This window comes from Eutrigla gurnardus (assembly GCF_963514095.1).
Source record: "Eutrigla gurnardus genome assembly, chromosome: 14".
In the NCBI taxonomy this organism is placed as follows: domain Eukaryota; kingdom Metazoa; phylum Chordata; class Actinopteri; order Perciformes; family Triglidae; genus Eutrigla; species Eutrigla gurnardus.
Window position 1 is genome coordinate 843,667 of NC_139937.1, and position 14,989 is coordinate 858,655.

General features: G+C 47.5%; 1 protein-coding gene across 5 annotated transcripts in view; it reads left to right on the plus strand.

The window, feature by feature from the left end:
• Positions 1-14,989, plus strand: part of LOC311024687 (CREB-regulated transcription coactivator 2) — a 93,081-nt gene that overhangs the window by 56,919 nt on the left and 21,173 nt on the right. For 3 of the 5 annotated variants that reach the window (XR_014598316.1, XR_014598318.1, XM_084027211.1), the window contains 3 exons: positions 7,724-7,750; positions 11,480-11,559; positions 11,702-11,748. Coding sequence is in view for 1 of the 5 variants with exons in the window: in XM_084027211.1 (XP_083883337.1) it covers positions 7,724-7,750; positions 11,480-11,559; positions 11,702-11,748 (154 nt within the window). In the remaining 4 variants the exon portion in view is untranslated. The remainder of the gene's footprint in view (positions 1-7,723; positions 7,751-11,479; positions 11,560-11,701; positions 11,749-14,989) is intronic. The other 2 variants (XR_014598317.1, XR_014598319.1) reach the window with 1 other exon arrangement.

Below are 14,989 nucleotides of genomic sequence, written 5' to 3' on the forward strand. Positions count from 1 at the left end.
GCGGGCGGGACCGCTCAGGAGGCCGGGCGTGAGGGCGACCTAGCGGGCGGAACCGCTCAGGAGGCCGGGCGTGAGGGCGACCTAGCTGACGTGGCCGCTCAGGAAGGCGACGCGGAGCAGGCGTAGGACGGCCCCCCGTCTGGACAGGAACGGGTGACGAGCGGACCTCCCGAAGGCTGCGTGGAGTAGGCGTAGGGCGGCCCCCCGTCTGGACAGGAACGGGTGACGAGCGGACCTCCCGAAGGCTCCGTGGAGCAGGCGTTGGGCGGCCCCCCGTCTGGACAGGAACGGGTGACGAGCGGACCTCCCGAAGGCTGCGTGGAGCAGGCGTCGGGCGGCCCCCCGTCTGGACAGGAACGGGTGACGAGCGGACCTCCCGCGGGCTGCGTGGAGCAGGCGTCGGGCGGCCCCCCGCCTGGACAGGAACGGGTGACGAGCGGACCTCCCGAAGGCTGCGTGGAGCAGGCGTCGGACGGCCCCCCGTCGGAACCGGAACGGGTGACGAGCGGACCTCCCGAAGGCTGCGTGGAGCAGGCGTCGGACGGCCCCCCGTCTGGACAGGAACGGGTGACGAGCGGACCTCCCGAGGGCTGCGTGGAGCAGGCGTCGGACGGCCCCCCGTCTGGACAGGAACGGGTGACGAGCGGACCTCCCGAGGGCTGCGTGGAGCAGGCGTAGGGCGGCCCCCCGCCTGGACAGGAACGGGTGACGAGCGGACCTCCCGAAGGCTGCGTGGAGCAGGCGTCGGACGGCCCCCCGTCTGGACAGGAACGGGTGACGAGCGGACCTCCCGAAGGCTGCGTGGAGCAGGCGTCGGACGGCCCCCCGTCTGGACAGGAATGGGTGACGAGCGGACCTCCCGAGGGCTGCGTGGAGCAGGCGTCGGACGGCCCCCCGTCTGGACAGGAACGGGTGACGAGCGGACCTCCCGAGGGCTGCGTGGAGCAGGCGTAGGGCGGCCCCCCGCCTGGACAGGAACGGGTGACGAGCGGACCTCCCGAAGGCTGCGTGGAGCAGGCGTCGGACGGCCCCCCGCCTGGACAGGAACGGGTGACGAGCGGACCTCCCGAAGGCTGCGTGGAGCAGGCGTCGGACGGCCCCCCGCCTGGACAGGAACGGGTGACGAGCGGACCTCCCGAAGGCTGCGTGGAGCAGGCGCGGGACGGTCCCCCGTCGGAACAGGAACTGGTGACAGGCGAACCCCCAATAGGCTGCGAGGAGCAGGTGTGGGACGGTCCCCCGTCGGAACAGGAACTGGTGACAGGCGAACCCCCAATAGGCTGCGAGGAGCAGGTGTGGGACGGTCCCCTGTCTGGGCTGGTGCCGGACGATCCTCCGCCGGGACTGGTGACGGACGGATCGCCGACTGAAGACCACTGGAGAGTGTCGACCGGATCGCCGACTGAAGACCACTGGCAGGTATCGACCGGACCGCCGACTGAAGGCCACTGGCAGGTATCGACCGGACCGCCGACTGAAGGCCACTGGCAGGTGTTGACCGGACCGCCGACTGAAGGCCAATGGCAGGTGTCGACCGGACCGCCGACTGAAGACCACTGGCAGGTGTCGACCGGGCCGCCGACTGAAGACCACTGGCAGGTGTCGACCGGACCGCCGACTGAAGGCCACTGGCAGGTGTCGACCGGACCGCCGACTGAAGACCACTGGCAGGTGTCGACCGGGCCGCCGACTGAAGGCCAGTGACCGAGGCGTGGGCTGGATGCTTGGCTGTGGCTAAGGCCTGGGCTAGATGCTTGGCTGTGGCTAAGGCCTGGGCTGGATGCTTGGCTGTGGCTAAGGCCTGGGCTGGATGCTTGGCTGTGGCTAAGGCCTGGGCTGGATGCTTGGCTGTGGCTAAGGCCTGGGCTGGATGCTTGGCTGTGGCTAAGGCCTGGACCGTTGGCTTGGACGGGCGGGCCTCCGGTGGAACTGGTGACGGACGAACTCCCGTCAGAACCGATGAGCGCAGAATCGGGGAGGCTCGCTTCCTCGTGCCGCCCCTCCTCGAGGCCGGCAACTGACGAGCCAACTGCCGGTTAGCCAGCTGGACGCTCCTTGGCCCTCCCCGGGCCAGGCGAGTACCCCAAAACGGGTCGGGGCCGGAGCCGGGAAGCTGTGCGGTGGCTACAACATAGTCTGGTGGCATGGCTGTGACTGAGGATGGCTGGAGCTCAGGGGTTAGGAGGAAGCCCCTGACCCAGGCAGGCAATGAGCCCCTGAGCCACGGGCTGGCGGAAACCAGCTCCCTGGCCCTCGCCACGGCCAACTGCCTCTCCTCCTCTCCCTCAGCATGCCGGTGCTCGGCCTGGAGACACTGGAGTCTATAGGTAGCCTCCCGGAGCTCATGCGTTGAGCCACATAAAAAAAAGGCTGCTAGGTCCATATTTCTTAGCTGCTGCTCTGCTGGGTCCTTACTGGCCAGTTCGTTCTGTCAGACTTGGGCATGGAGGGAGGACTCAGATGCAGGGCAGCGGCAGTAAAAAAGGCTTTTATTTCTAATATAAAAAAGAACAAACAAAAGACCGCTCCACAGGGAGGAAAAACAGGCTATGAAAAATAATGCACATGGAAAAACAGGAACGCAAAAATACAAACTTGGCTTGGTAAGGCTGTGGGTCTTGACGTGACAAAGGACGAACTGGCACAAGACAAGGGGAGACGCAGACTTAAATACACAGAGGGATAACGAGCAACAGGTGACAACAATCAGGGATCAGGGATGACATCAGACCAGGGAACACATGAGGAAGGGCAAGTGACCTGAAACGAGAAGGGAGTTATTTTCAAAATAAAACAGGAAATGACAAGACAAAACCCCAAGACAAGACATTACCACACCGGCGTGACACAATACCTGTATCTGTGCTCTGATATTTTAGTCTCCAAGTATGCAATTGATTCATTGGTATGTACAGGGCTAACAACCAGATCAACAATATCCTTCAAATCTAATATTAGCTGCCAAGCTGGTTCGTCCTCTGGAATTTGTTTTCCAACAATCAGTGGTATTAGTCTTAATAAACACCAATTCTTATTCCACCAATATTTTTTTTACTTTGGAAAGCACGTGGCAATAAATGAGGGCGATTTGTTTTATCCCCCCACTTGTATGGGAAAGCCTGAATTAGTTCATTTAAACCATCAAAAGTGAAGTACTTCTTGGCTAACAGCAATCCAAAGCATTCAGCAAGTTCAATTGGTACTATCCCCTCAAAAAGGTCATGAGCAAGATCTGGGGGGAAACCTGCCATAACCTCAAAGAATGAAAGGCTCTCAGCTAAAGCACAGTAGTTTTGACTCCACTACAGGGTTTACCTTGTTTACATGCACAGTCTACATGTGCATGATGTAGCTCTTTAGTTCTGAGACTGAAGCCACCCTCTTTGACCTCCTGCGACTGAATTTCACTACGTGTAGCAGTACAAAACCGACAGACAAAATCTCCAGAGAAACTCTCCACGAACCCAGCTAATCCATGAGCTCCAAGGTTATCAGCCACTACACACTGAACAGTACCTCTGATGAATGTTCCTAGATGATCAATGAAAACCCCCTGTTGCTCTAATGTGACAAGATCACACAGAAAAGGCTCAAATATTTTTTTATAGCCAAATGTTTTCACGTCCTCACTTTTACAAAGCAATGCAAGATAAATTGAGTTCAGTGATGACTGACCAACTGGCAGCAAGTTCCCTATAATCCAATAAACCCCACAAAGTTTATGTTTTTTCATGACATCCCTAAAGGATTACACATTTCGAAGTCATCTATGTAAAGGCACAATGACTCTTAATTCCTCACCTGTGAGAAACTCATTATTTTTAAAGTGACAACCATCTTGATAACATCTATACTCCCCATTTACAGAATGCTGGTCTGAATGACCATCAACAACTTTACTGAGTATATCTTTCTGTTTGAGTATCTGCTCTAAGGTTTTCAGAACAGGAATATACTGGAAGGTTCGTCTTGTTTTTGACTCAAGTACGTACTCTACAGGATTGATGATGTCAAAATTTTCTTTGTAATATTTGCTGCGTTTATGAGCAGTAGCTAATGGGCCATCCTTTGCTATGCCTTTTAACAGTGGATTACATGAAGATAATGCAGTGGTCAATTCTTTAATCACAATCTGGTCCACAGAGACATTGTGATTTCTGAAGGTTTCTTGAATTGCTTTGTCTGATATGGGCAAAGATGCAGATCCTATCAAATAATGTAATTCAGCAAGCAGTTCATCTATTGCTGTGCGTGGAACATGGAAATAGTTTTCAAGTTTTAGTAAAAGAGATCCTAATTTCAGTTCTATAGTCTTCGATAAATCCTGTTCTTTTGTTCCAGTTTCTATATCACTATCAGAATCGACATTACACTCACCACCATGAGTTGAATTATCAATGTCGCCATCTGCTGAATTTTCTGTCTCACTAGTGTTTACGATACCTACTTTAAAATCTTGAAGAGAAAATGGAGTGTGTTTTCTATTTCTGTGGGACTTGAAAGTACCATAAACATTTGTCTGGAAAGAGTTCATCTATTGCTGTGCGTGGAACATGGAAATAGTTTTCAAGTTTTAGTAAAAGAGATCCTAATTTCAGTTCTATAGTCTTCGATAAATCCTGTTCTTTTGTTCCAGTTTCTATATCACTATCAGAATCGACATTACACTCACCACCATGAGTTGAATTATCAATGTCGCCATCTGCTGAATTTTCTGTCTCACTAGTGTTTACGATACCTACTTTAAAATCTTGAAGAGAAAATGGAGTGTGTTTTCTATTTCTGTGGGACTTGAAAGTACCATAAACATTTGTCTGGAAAGAGCAGCCATGAAACATACAATTTACTGTTTCATGGCTCTTGAGATGGTTATTGATGTGACAAAAATACTCTTGTGCTGATGCTATGTAGGTGCTGGTACACAATTGACAGTTAAATGTAGCTGAAGTAACACATTTTTCCACACTTTGATTAATATGTGACCTGCTTAAATGACTATGAAGAGCATTCCAAGTTTTGAATACACACGGGCAATCAGAATAAGCACATTGGTATGGATGTCTGTGGCCAAAATTGCCATGAGCTAACCTGTAGTGTTTCAATAGATGGACTCTTGTTGAAACAGTTTTCCCACAGTCTTTACAAGACCACATTCATATCTGTAAACAAACGAAAGTGAGATTAGAGTCAAAACATTAAAGACCATCCTATGCAACAGATCCTTCAACTGCCTTGCCTGGCCTTCCCTACTTTGCCAACCCACTGCCCCTTCAGTAAAAATATAATTTGCAATTAATTTATTAATTGATTTTGTCTGATTACACAATAACCTCCTAACACTAGAAGGGCCGGAATTCCATAACTGCTAGAACAGCCATAAGCGGTCATTTTGACTGCTAGATTTTAAATTCTACAATCATTCCTGTAAATACCCAATGAGTGTTTGAGTGTTTGCAGCTGCTAATGTATGTAATGCTGTTACTGTGATGATAAATGACAAAAGTTAAATATTGAATCTGTGTCTATATAGCCACAACCTACCATACTGCCAACTTGGTTAATTTAATCTAACTTTAAATTTGGACAACTGACTGCATAATATATGAATCAGAATCAGAAATACTGTATTGATCCCCAATGAGAAATTGCAGCATTACAACTGCTCCCATTCAAAGCAAGAATATGCAGAAAAATAGTAATAATAACAACAATAATAAACTACATATATGGTGCATATATGTACTAGCCTACTGCAACTGTACTTTTTTTTTTTTTTAAGATAATGTAAGATATTCAAACATCGTTTATTATCATGAGAGAATGTTACAGATGGTGCTTTTGGTTCCTGTTTCTTGAATGTATATGTGTGAATGTGTAAATGAGACATTGGGCCCTAGTTTCGTGGCGCAGCGCAGGGCGGCGCAGGGTGGCGGAACCGGCGCAATGCAAGTTTCGACCCGGGCAGCCTTGCGCACGGTCAGTTTGGCAGTTTGGTGGATCGCCTGCGCCAAGACGGGTGTGGCGGCGCAGCAGGGGGAGGCGTCACGGATTCAGCTTGGCGTAGCGGAAGTTTCGTGGCAAAAAGCCTCGCCGAGACTGCGCTGAAGGCGTAAATAGCCAATCATCAGCCGGTCAGACCCAAAGTCGGTGTCATTTTTGAAGCAACAACAGGAGAGGGAGTGGGAGAGGAGGCAGCTGCAGAAGTGCAGACACAGAGCGGCCAGAGAAACTAAGCGGGCCTTTCTTCAGGGCTTCGGCAGTATTCAAATTCCTTTTTGGACATGTTGCGAAGGCTCGAATCCATCGCGGACATATCAATATAACGAGTACAAAGAAGCACGGCTAGAGACCGCTAACATAGTTGGAGACGAAAGACAATGAAAGTAGCAAACCCCGCGAAAAATGTAACAATGTAACTGCAGAATGATGTGCGACCGTTTATGGCCAAAATACGTACTGCATATCGTGTTTTCTTTTTCTTTTGTGTATTTCATATAAAACTATTTAAAAGTTATTGCACATGAATTTAAAAACGGTCCAAATAACCGTCTTGGCGGTGGGACTTTGTATTACAGCTCCATTAACAAACATTTCAGCTTTCTTAAAGTGAACAAACTACTTGGTCTATGTTTGAATATCTCACATTATCTTTGAAAAAATTGCAGTTTTGTGGGATGTAAATATACTAAAGAGCCTAAAATCCGTCCGCTCCCCTTACACACTGCTGTGGCGATACAGACAGAACTACTGCTCTTCACATGCATTCTTTTAGACCTAAAATATTAGGAAACTATAGCCCCAGGTTAAATTTGCCTGAAATTGTCCTTGCTTTATTAAGTAATGGCAATAAAGAGATGTTTACTTACCTCTATTTCAAGGATGGCTGCCGATTTCTCCATGTGCATTGTAAGGAAAATGGCGGAGGTAATGTAATCTCAGGAGGTCGTGAACGAGATTGTTGGGGACGGTGTCCTCAAAGGGACAAACTACTCTATTTATGAAGTGCTTTCCGTTTTACATTACAGAGTTGAGTTGGAGAAACTAACACAGCCAAGTAAACCTGACATTGCATATTTTTACTTTCAAACACCACAACTAACTCAAGTTGATGTAAAAAACTCATTGTTTTTGAGTAATTAAAATATAATACTATGTTTTATAGCCAACAGTAGTGACATTTCCTTTTTTTGAGTGTAACACTGAATGTGTGTATAAGGAACGAGGTTGTTTTACACTGTGGGATTCCATTTCAGTCCACTGAGGAGACTCACCTGTTAAAAATAAGAACATAATAGATCTCTGCTATGCAGCCCAGTAATTCCACATTTTGAAATTAATAAAGTCATTTTGGTAGTATATCCATATTTCGTGTGTTAATTCTCCCAATTGTAGATACTGGTAGTGTCATCCATCTGTCAATCAACTCATTAATTTCTGTCATTAGAGGTTCATAATTAGCAATAACAACATGTGCAAGGCAAGGCAGAATCTATCAGTATTAACTTTATAACCTAAAATGTTTTTACTAGGTGAATCCAGCTGATTCATATGATGATGTGAGAACGATGCAATGTCTCAGTCAGATGATGGTTTTCTTTCTTCTTCATTGTGGATGTGATGTGTTTCCTGTTCTTTGTTGAAGTCTGGATAAAGAATCAGGCTGTTGTGAATATTAAATCAGTAAAAACTGTCTCTCTCTTTCTCTCTCTGTGTGGTCCTGCAGGTCAGAGTGATGGAGAGACTAGGAGAAGTGAGTTGTATGCACGGTGCTCCAAACAAAATCACCTCAACATTAGATTCTACATGATCTGCCTATATGAGCTCATATATAACATTTTAAATCCAAAGTTTGTGGTGGTTCATCACCTCTACCTGACAAATTCAACATACAAGAATGTCAGTGAAATGTGTTCACCAACAACTTCTGGCTACCCCTCCAACTATTGATTATTCTCAATACTTGTCAGTTAACTGTTAAAAAAAAGTTTTTTGTCAAGGAGTTAAAAAACCCAAAGATTGTGGGCCCTAGTTTCGTGGTGCAGCGCAGGGTGGCGGAGCCGGCGTAATGCAAGTTTCGACCCGCGCAGCCTTGCGCACGGTCAGTGTGGCAGTTTGGTGGATCGCCTGCGCCAAGATGGGTGTGGCGGCGCAGCAGGGGGAGGCGTCACAGATTCAGCTCTGCGTAGCGGAAGTTTCGTGGCAAAAAGCCTCACCGAGACTTCGCCGAAAGCCCGCCAGCTCCAACCTAGTCTACTCTTGGCGTAAGGCGCAAGGCCCAAATAAAGTCCATTCATTCAAGGCGAATTACAGCTGGCGGAGTGGAAGTTTGGCGGAGTGGAAGTTTGGCTGACCGGCGCGCAGTGCGTACACGTCACCGAGACCTCACAGGCAGGTTTCCACAGTTCCAGGCATATTTAAATGCAATAAATAATCACAACAAACACTATTTAATGCAACTAATTGAATCAACACGTGAATTTATATCTATATAGATTGTCCCGTCACATCTGACGTCAGATCAAAGGCACGCGTAACGGAAACTCAGCCTCTGGGACCTAAACATCTCCCTCTCTCTCTCCTGTTTTTTATAATATCGGTATTGTTATTATTATGATACGCACGCACAGCGTGTGATGCGCGTGGTGGGAGCGGCGGCGGCGCTGCTTCTGTCATCGGGTTGTCAAGTGACGGAACTTGCACTGAACCTCCCCTAACGCATTAAAGGTGAGGAGAGGAGCTCATTTGATTGGAGAGGATCTGAATCAGCTGTATTAATCCCAGTCCACGCCTCGTCTCCTCCTCATCTCCCACTCATGCCTTCTTCTCCTCCCTCTTTCCCACTTGCGCGGGTGGGAGTGACGGGAGTTGTGCCTGCGCGAGCCTGCGCGGTGCACGAAACTTGCAAAGTCCAGGCGGAAACACCCCTTCGGCATGGCGCACGTTCGCTGCGCGCTGACTACGCCTAGTCTACGAAACTAGGGCCCAATGACTTAATTTATAAAAAGGACAAGAAGAAAACCCTTCCTTTTGAGGAGCTTGAACCATTAGAAATCAATTATAATTAATAGTGGTTAATAAACACATTCAGTTTCACATTCATATCAGCTCAACTTGTGACTGATATTCAGAGCTAGGGATGCACTGATACCAGCAACAGTCCGATACTGTGCACGTGTACTTGTACTCATAATCATAATGGTGCTCCGATACTACAACATTGGATCTTTATGGCAGCGACATCAGAAAGGCAGCGGAGCAAGGTGATGTGATTCACAGCTGTAACGCAGTCTGACGCTCTCTGTTGCTAATGTCGGGGCTAACTGCTACATAAACACAGCCTCTCTCTCCCTCTCTCTCTCTCTCTCTCTCTCTCTCTCTCTCTCTCTCAAAGTATTTATAACAACCAGTGTTTCCCCTACCATTGTACAGGCCTGCCGCCAGGCCAAAAAAAAAATCAATATACCAAAAATAAGCCACCTATCAATTCATTCATAAATCAATAATCATTTACATTAGGAGCGCCTCCGCGCAGCACAGCAGACTTGCTCCGCAAGACGCGCGGCCGCAACAATCCTCGCCGCGCGCTCCCGCTACGTTCTTCTTCATGTACTTTACGCGCTTGATGTTGTTCTGATGCCGTTCCGCCTCGTTAAACCACCACGATGTCGCTTTCTACGTTGAAAACACGGAAAGTTGACACTGTATTTTGATAAGCTGTTGCACTCTTCAGACTCGTGGTGTGAGCGGAACCGGTCCATAGGGTCCATAATATTTATTTTATTACATTACATTATTATTTATTTTTACATAATAAAAATGCCGCTGTGTGTCTCCGTCCAAAACCCGCTGCGCTCGCGCTGCCTGCTCGCGCTGCCTGCTCGCACAGATCCGCTCGTGCGCACATGCGCTGATGCAGGTCGAGTGTTGTCGAGAAATATAAGCAGAGACGGCGCTCCTTAAAAACAACATCACGCCATGTGTGTGTAGTATTAGGACGTGATGACGTATGTACAACCGGCCAAAGCCCGTTTGCCCCCCCTCCCCAGGGGGGAGGATTGTTTTTGATAAGATGTGGAACTTTGAGTTAACTGCTGTTGAGTAAACCTATAACTTATATTTTACTTGATAAAATAAGACAATATATGCACTCATATGTCGTTGTAGTGTTTTACAGTATCTGTAGCTATTAATGTGATGCTCATCATTTTCCAGCCATATTTTTCTGGACCCTGATCATTTCCATCAACCAGCACCTTAATAAGTCACTCTCTCCTTGTGATCTTGAATACACTCTGGTTGAACAAAAATGTTGAATGCAAATATAATAATTGCAGAATTGCAGACTGCTTGCTGTGCCACCTGACTTAATCCAACTGCACCAATACACCATCCCACGCGTCTCGTCTGTTTAGGGTTTTTTCGGTGGGTACCACCGGGCCTGAAAAAAATTCTAGGGGAAACACTGAACAACTGTTATGGCATTATAAAGTACTCATATCAGTACTACTGGATATTGGCAAGTGCCCAAATGTAAGTACTTGTACTTGTACTCTGTCTAAAAAAAATGGTATGTATGCCTATTCAGAGCAGAAACTATCGTACGTTCAGTTGGTGAATAAGTTGTTGGAAGCAGGTATCTCCACAGTGTGAATCAAGATCTGGTCCATGCTGATGGATTCAACTACAGTCCTGTTTATTTCAGGTTTCTGGTGACTTGACACCATATTATCGTTGCTGATCAAATAGAGTTGGTAGAGCAGGCTAACACTGTGTTATCCTGTTAAATTAACACCGTCTCTTAATGTTAGATGGGCAGGACTGATGACTGCCTAGCTCCACCATTACAGTTACGGTTTATTATTTGCTGCTAATTTAATGATAACTTAACTGACTTAACCCTTTAAAACTTCAATGCTGTTGAAACGGGAGTTTTACTGAGTCTTGAAAGTCACCATACAGACCAGGGTGTCGGTCTTTGAGATGCTTCGACAACTTCGTCACCACCACTTTAGCATTGCTAGCATATCAGCTTGTTTACATCCCTCGCCTTTCCCTGGTCGTTAGCCTCGTATGCTAAATACTTCCAAATGGCACTTTTGCTTTGTTAATGTTCAACTAAAACGGGTGTTAAAGGCCCTCCAGCAGCAGCGGTAGCTGTGTTCAGTCAGCTCAGTGTCGTTAACGTGAACTAGGGTTTATGTCTTCAGCTGCTACAAAGAGATGGAGCTGTGTAGTTGAGCATCAACTGGAGGAGGCGGCGACAGAGACGGCACTGTTGGTATCAACACTACAGCAAATTAGTATCTAATCCGATACTCATTTTAGCGCTGCATAAAGGCTGTCTTAAACCATAGCTTTTGCAATTCCATAACTGCAGTGTTCTAAATCAAGATGAATCGTTCAGCCCTATTCTGAATGTTAAACTGTTCCAGTTTGAGTTACATGTATGTGATGAGAGTGTCTGGATGTTTGTTCTCAGTGTTTCCGTACCCGGTGCCTCCCATAGAAGAAAATGTGTTGGATGAGGGAAAACTGCTCAAACCGTGGGACACTAAGAAGGTGAAGGCATCATTCTTCTCTTTAATTCAAATTCAATCAAAGTAGTTTTAACATTATCAAATGCAACTATGCCATATGTGCTATGTTTGAGGGATTCAAAATGTAAATGAAAGACAAAAATACTTTTATTTTCTCTCTCCAGTTGCCTCTGTTGTCCAGACCCAAGTCCTGTGAAGTCCCTGGCATCAAGTGAGTGTCACCGCTGCTATAGGGATGCGATGCGTTATGGATGTGATGCGTTATTGATGTGTTAGGGATGCGTTGTGGATGTGATGCGTTATTGATGTGTTAGGGATGCGTTGTGGATGTGATGCGTTATGGATGCGTTGAGCCTGCAACACGTAGTGTCTCAGCTGATCGTGCCCTCAAGAAGATGACAAACCATGGCGCCTAGTGTCCAAGAAGAGGCGCTCCACTCTGCTTCTCTTTTATTTTTGAAGATGATGCATTTAAACAGAGCAGATGGAGCCAAGGAACAAGGGTAATACATAAATGTTCCCACAGTGAAGACAGACACACAGCCATTCAAGGGGGGGGCATTAGCTCAGGAGGTAGAGCGGGTTGGCTGGCAACCGCAAGATTGCTGGTTCGATCCCCGGCTCCTCCTAGCTGAGTGTCTGGCGTCCCTGAGCAAGACACCTCACCCTAAATTGCTCCTGACGAGCTGGCTGTCACCCTGCGTGGTTGACTCCGCCGTCGGTGTGTGAATGTGTGTATGAATGGGTGAATTGTCATTAGGGCTGGGTATCGTTACTCAATACCTTTCAGGTATCGACCGAAACAACCCGATACCAAGTAGTATCGAAACTGCACCTGTCAAACGATACCTGCATTCGGTTCTTTTTGTACCCAGATCAAGAAAAAATTACTGTTTCTATGGTTTTGCTCGCAGCCAATCAACGCAAGCTTTCTTCGATTCAATGCGCCGTGTGCTTGGTCAATGGTCCACCACCGCAACAACAATAATTGTATGGCGGGAACCCCTCCCCTCTGCGCTCCTCCGAGCTCTATCGTTCTCCCTCGCAGCCTCCCATCTCCCTCTTATTTTACGAAAATAGTTCAGCGAAATGTGTTTCTGAAAACATTTTAGGCGAGAAATAAGCTATGTAGTTGCTGAATCTGGCTTTATTTTAGATTGACAACGCTCAGTTTGAAAGATTTTCGAGAGTTTGCGGGCGGCGCCGTCTCTGGAAACTCACCGCTCTGCGACGGCATAACACGGCTTCTTACATAGACAATGAATGGGAACATCCCCTCCGCTATGAACGGCAGGACGCTGTTTAGTTTCCCGGTGTGTCCGGGACTTCCACAACATGTATAAAGCAGTAATAGTGTTTATTACGGCCACGAATGATGAAACATTATCGGTTCAAATGCAGCGGGTGCCAGCCGGATTTCTCTCTCACCCCGACTACAAAACGTCCCCGATCCCAAACTAATCGGCGATCACTCGCCACAAGATATTGTGCGTCATCTCTTGATGTTAAAGGTCACATATTATAAAAAACAGTTTTTTTCTGGTCTCTACACCTATAAACTGGTCCTCCCTGAGCCTGTCAACTCCCTGAATGAGGGAAAACAAGCGACTCCTGCATGGTCTCTGCAGCCCCACCCACTGGTACAACGGCACTCCTACAGGCTGTTCAGATTCAGCTCCCGTCGTTACGTAACGAAGGGAATCATTTGCATAGGCCGAACTCCTCTGATGATAGGAGATATCCGAGAGGGGGCGTTCCTCACTGAGGTGAAGTTCGGTGTGTCCTGCGGTGAGACAGCAGTGAGATAGCAGGGTCGTTGCTCGCAGACACTCAAATTGCTGTTGTTGGTCGTACAAATCAACATGAGTGCTTATATTCGGTCCCAGCTACAGAAGAACAGAAGAGACAGTGGTTGCGTTTCATTTGTTAATGACAATGTGCCGGCTACGGTCCGTGTTAGCTTGTATGTGTGTGCTAACCACTTCAGTAACGAGGGTCAGTACTAGGGGTGGGACGATACGGGTAACTCACGATTCGATACTGTGACGATATTTGGCCCACGATAACGATAATATCACGATACTCGATATCTGCGATATTCGATATATTGCAAGAAATTTCATCAACGATATATCACGATATGTGACTGAAAAAGAAAAAATATGCATAAAAAATAAATTCCAAAACTTCGTACAATGTACAAATGAATAAACACTGTCCAGCTGGACACATTAAAGTGCATGAACATTAATAACATGTCTTATGTAAACCAGGACAGTGCTTTCTGATACTGAAAAGTCAGTAGCAACTTGTTTTATGTAAACTTGGGCCCGTTTTAGTTTAACAATAGCTAAACAAGATAAGAATAACATCAGAATTAAATGAAATATTGGGCACATTTCAGTATGCAACCAATTATGTGCAGAGTTATGTTCACCCATCCAGTACCTGGGAAGTCGGGCCTCATGCCCTCAGAGCTCAATGCTGTGTGAAAAGCGCTTGAAGCACAGCACCGGCCAGCACACGGCCACGCTTATGCGGCGTTCACACCGGACGCGATAGAAGCGAATACAATCGCGTGAGATGCGTGTATCGCGCCGCTTGATCATTTTGGACTATTCGCTTCATTCGCGTCATTCGCTTCATTCGCGTCATTCGCGCATGACGCTCATTTTTGAACCGGTGCTGCCCTAGCGGGGGAAACGAGGGCAGCGCCGGCGGGGAGCCGGCGGGGAGCCGGCGGGTCACGTCGGCGGACCCTCCTCCTCCGCCTCGGGGTACCCGATGCCAGAGTCCGTGAGTCCGTGAGCCTCTAAACTCTAGCGCGCCGCTCGGAATCCTGCCCGTAAATAGGCAATCAGACCGGGCAGCGGGCGGCCCCCGCGGATCCGCTCCGGAGAACCGTAAACTCTTAGACGCACCGACGGGAGTCTAAAAAAACCCGTAGACCCAAAATATCGATATTTGCCGTCAGTGTATCGATTTATTTATTGCGACAGAGAGCGCAACAATATATTGCAATATCGATTTTTTTTCCCACCCCTAGTCAGTACAAAGCTGGCTTTGCCTCGACACTGACACCCGTAAAAGGATCTGTCCCAACCATACGGGACCCCAACTTCACCTGAGCCACATAGGGCCATAGCGATACATCCACGTAAACATTGGCTCATGCTGCCGCTAGCGTAAGCGGTATCGTCTCTGTGGCTCTCCAAGTAAGCGATGACAGACGGATTTAAACGTGCAGGCACAGAAGCAGCCTGTTCTCAAGAGAGCTCATTTGAGCAACTTTTAGACCACAGATGGGTTTGGGGAAATGCATATCGAATCCAGTGTTGTTGAACCTCTGACAACTGTGTGAAAGTGATGAAAATCAGTATAATGGGGGACCTTTCATGTTCGATGTAATGGGTGTCGTTGCAACTGAAATACCAGTTTAGTCTAGTGCAGGT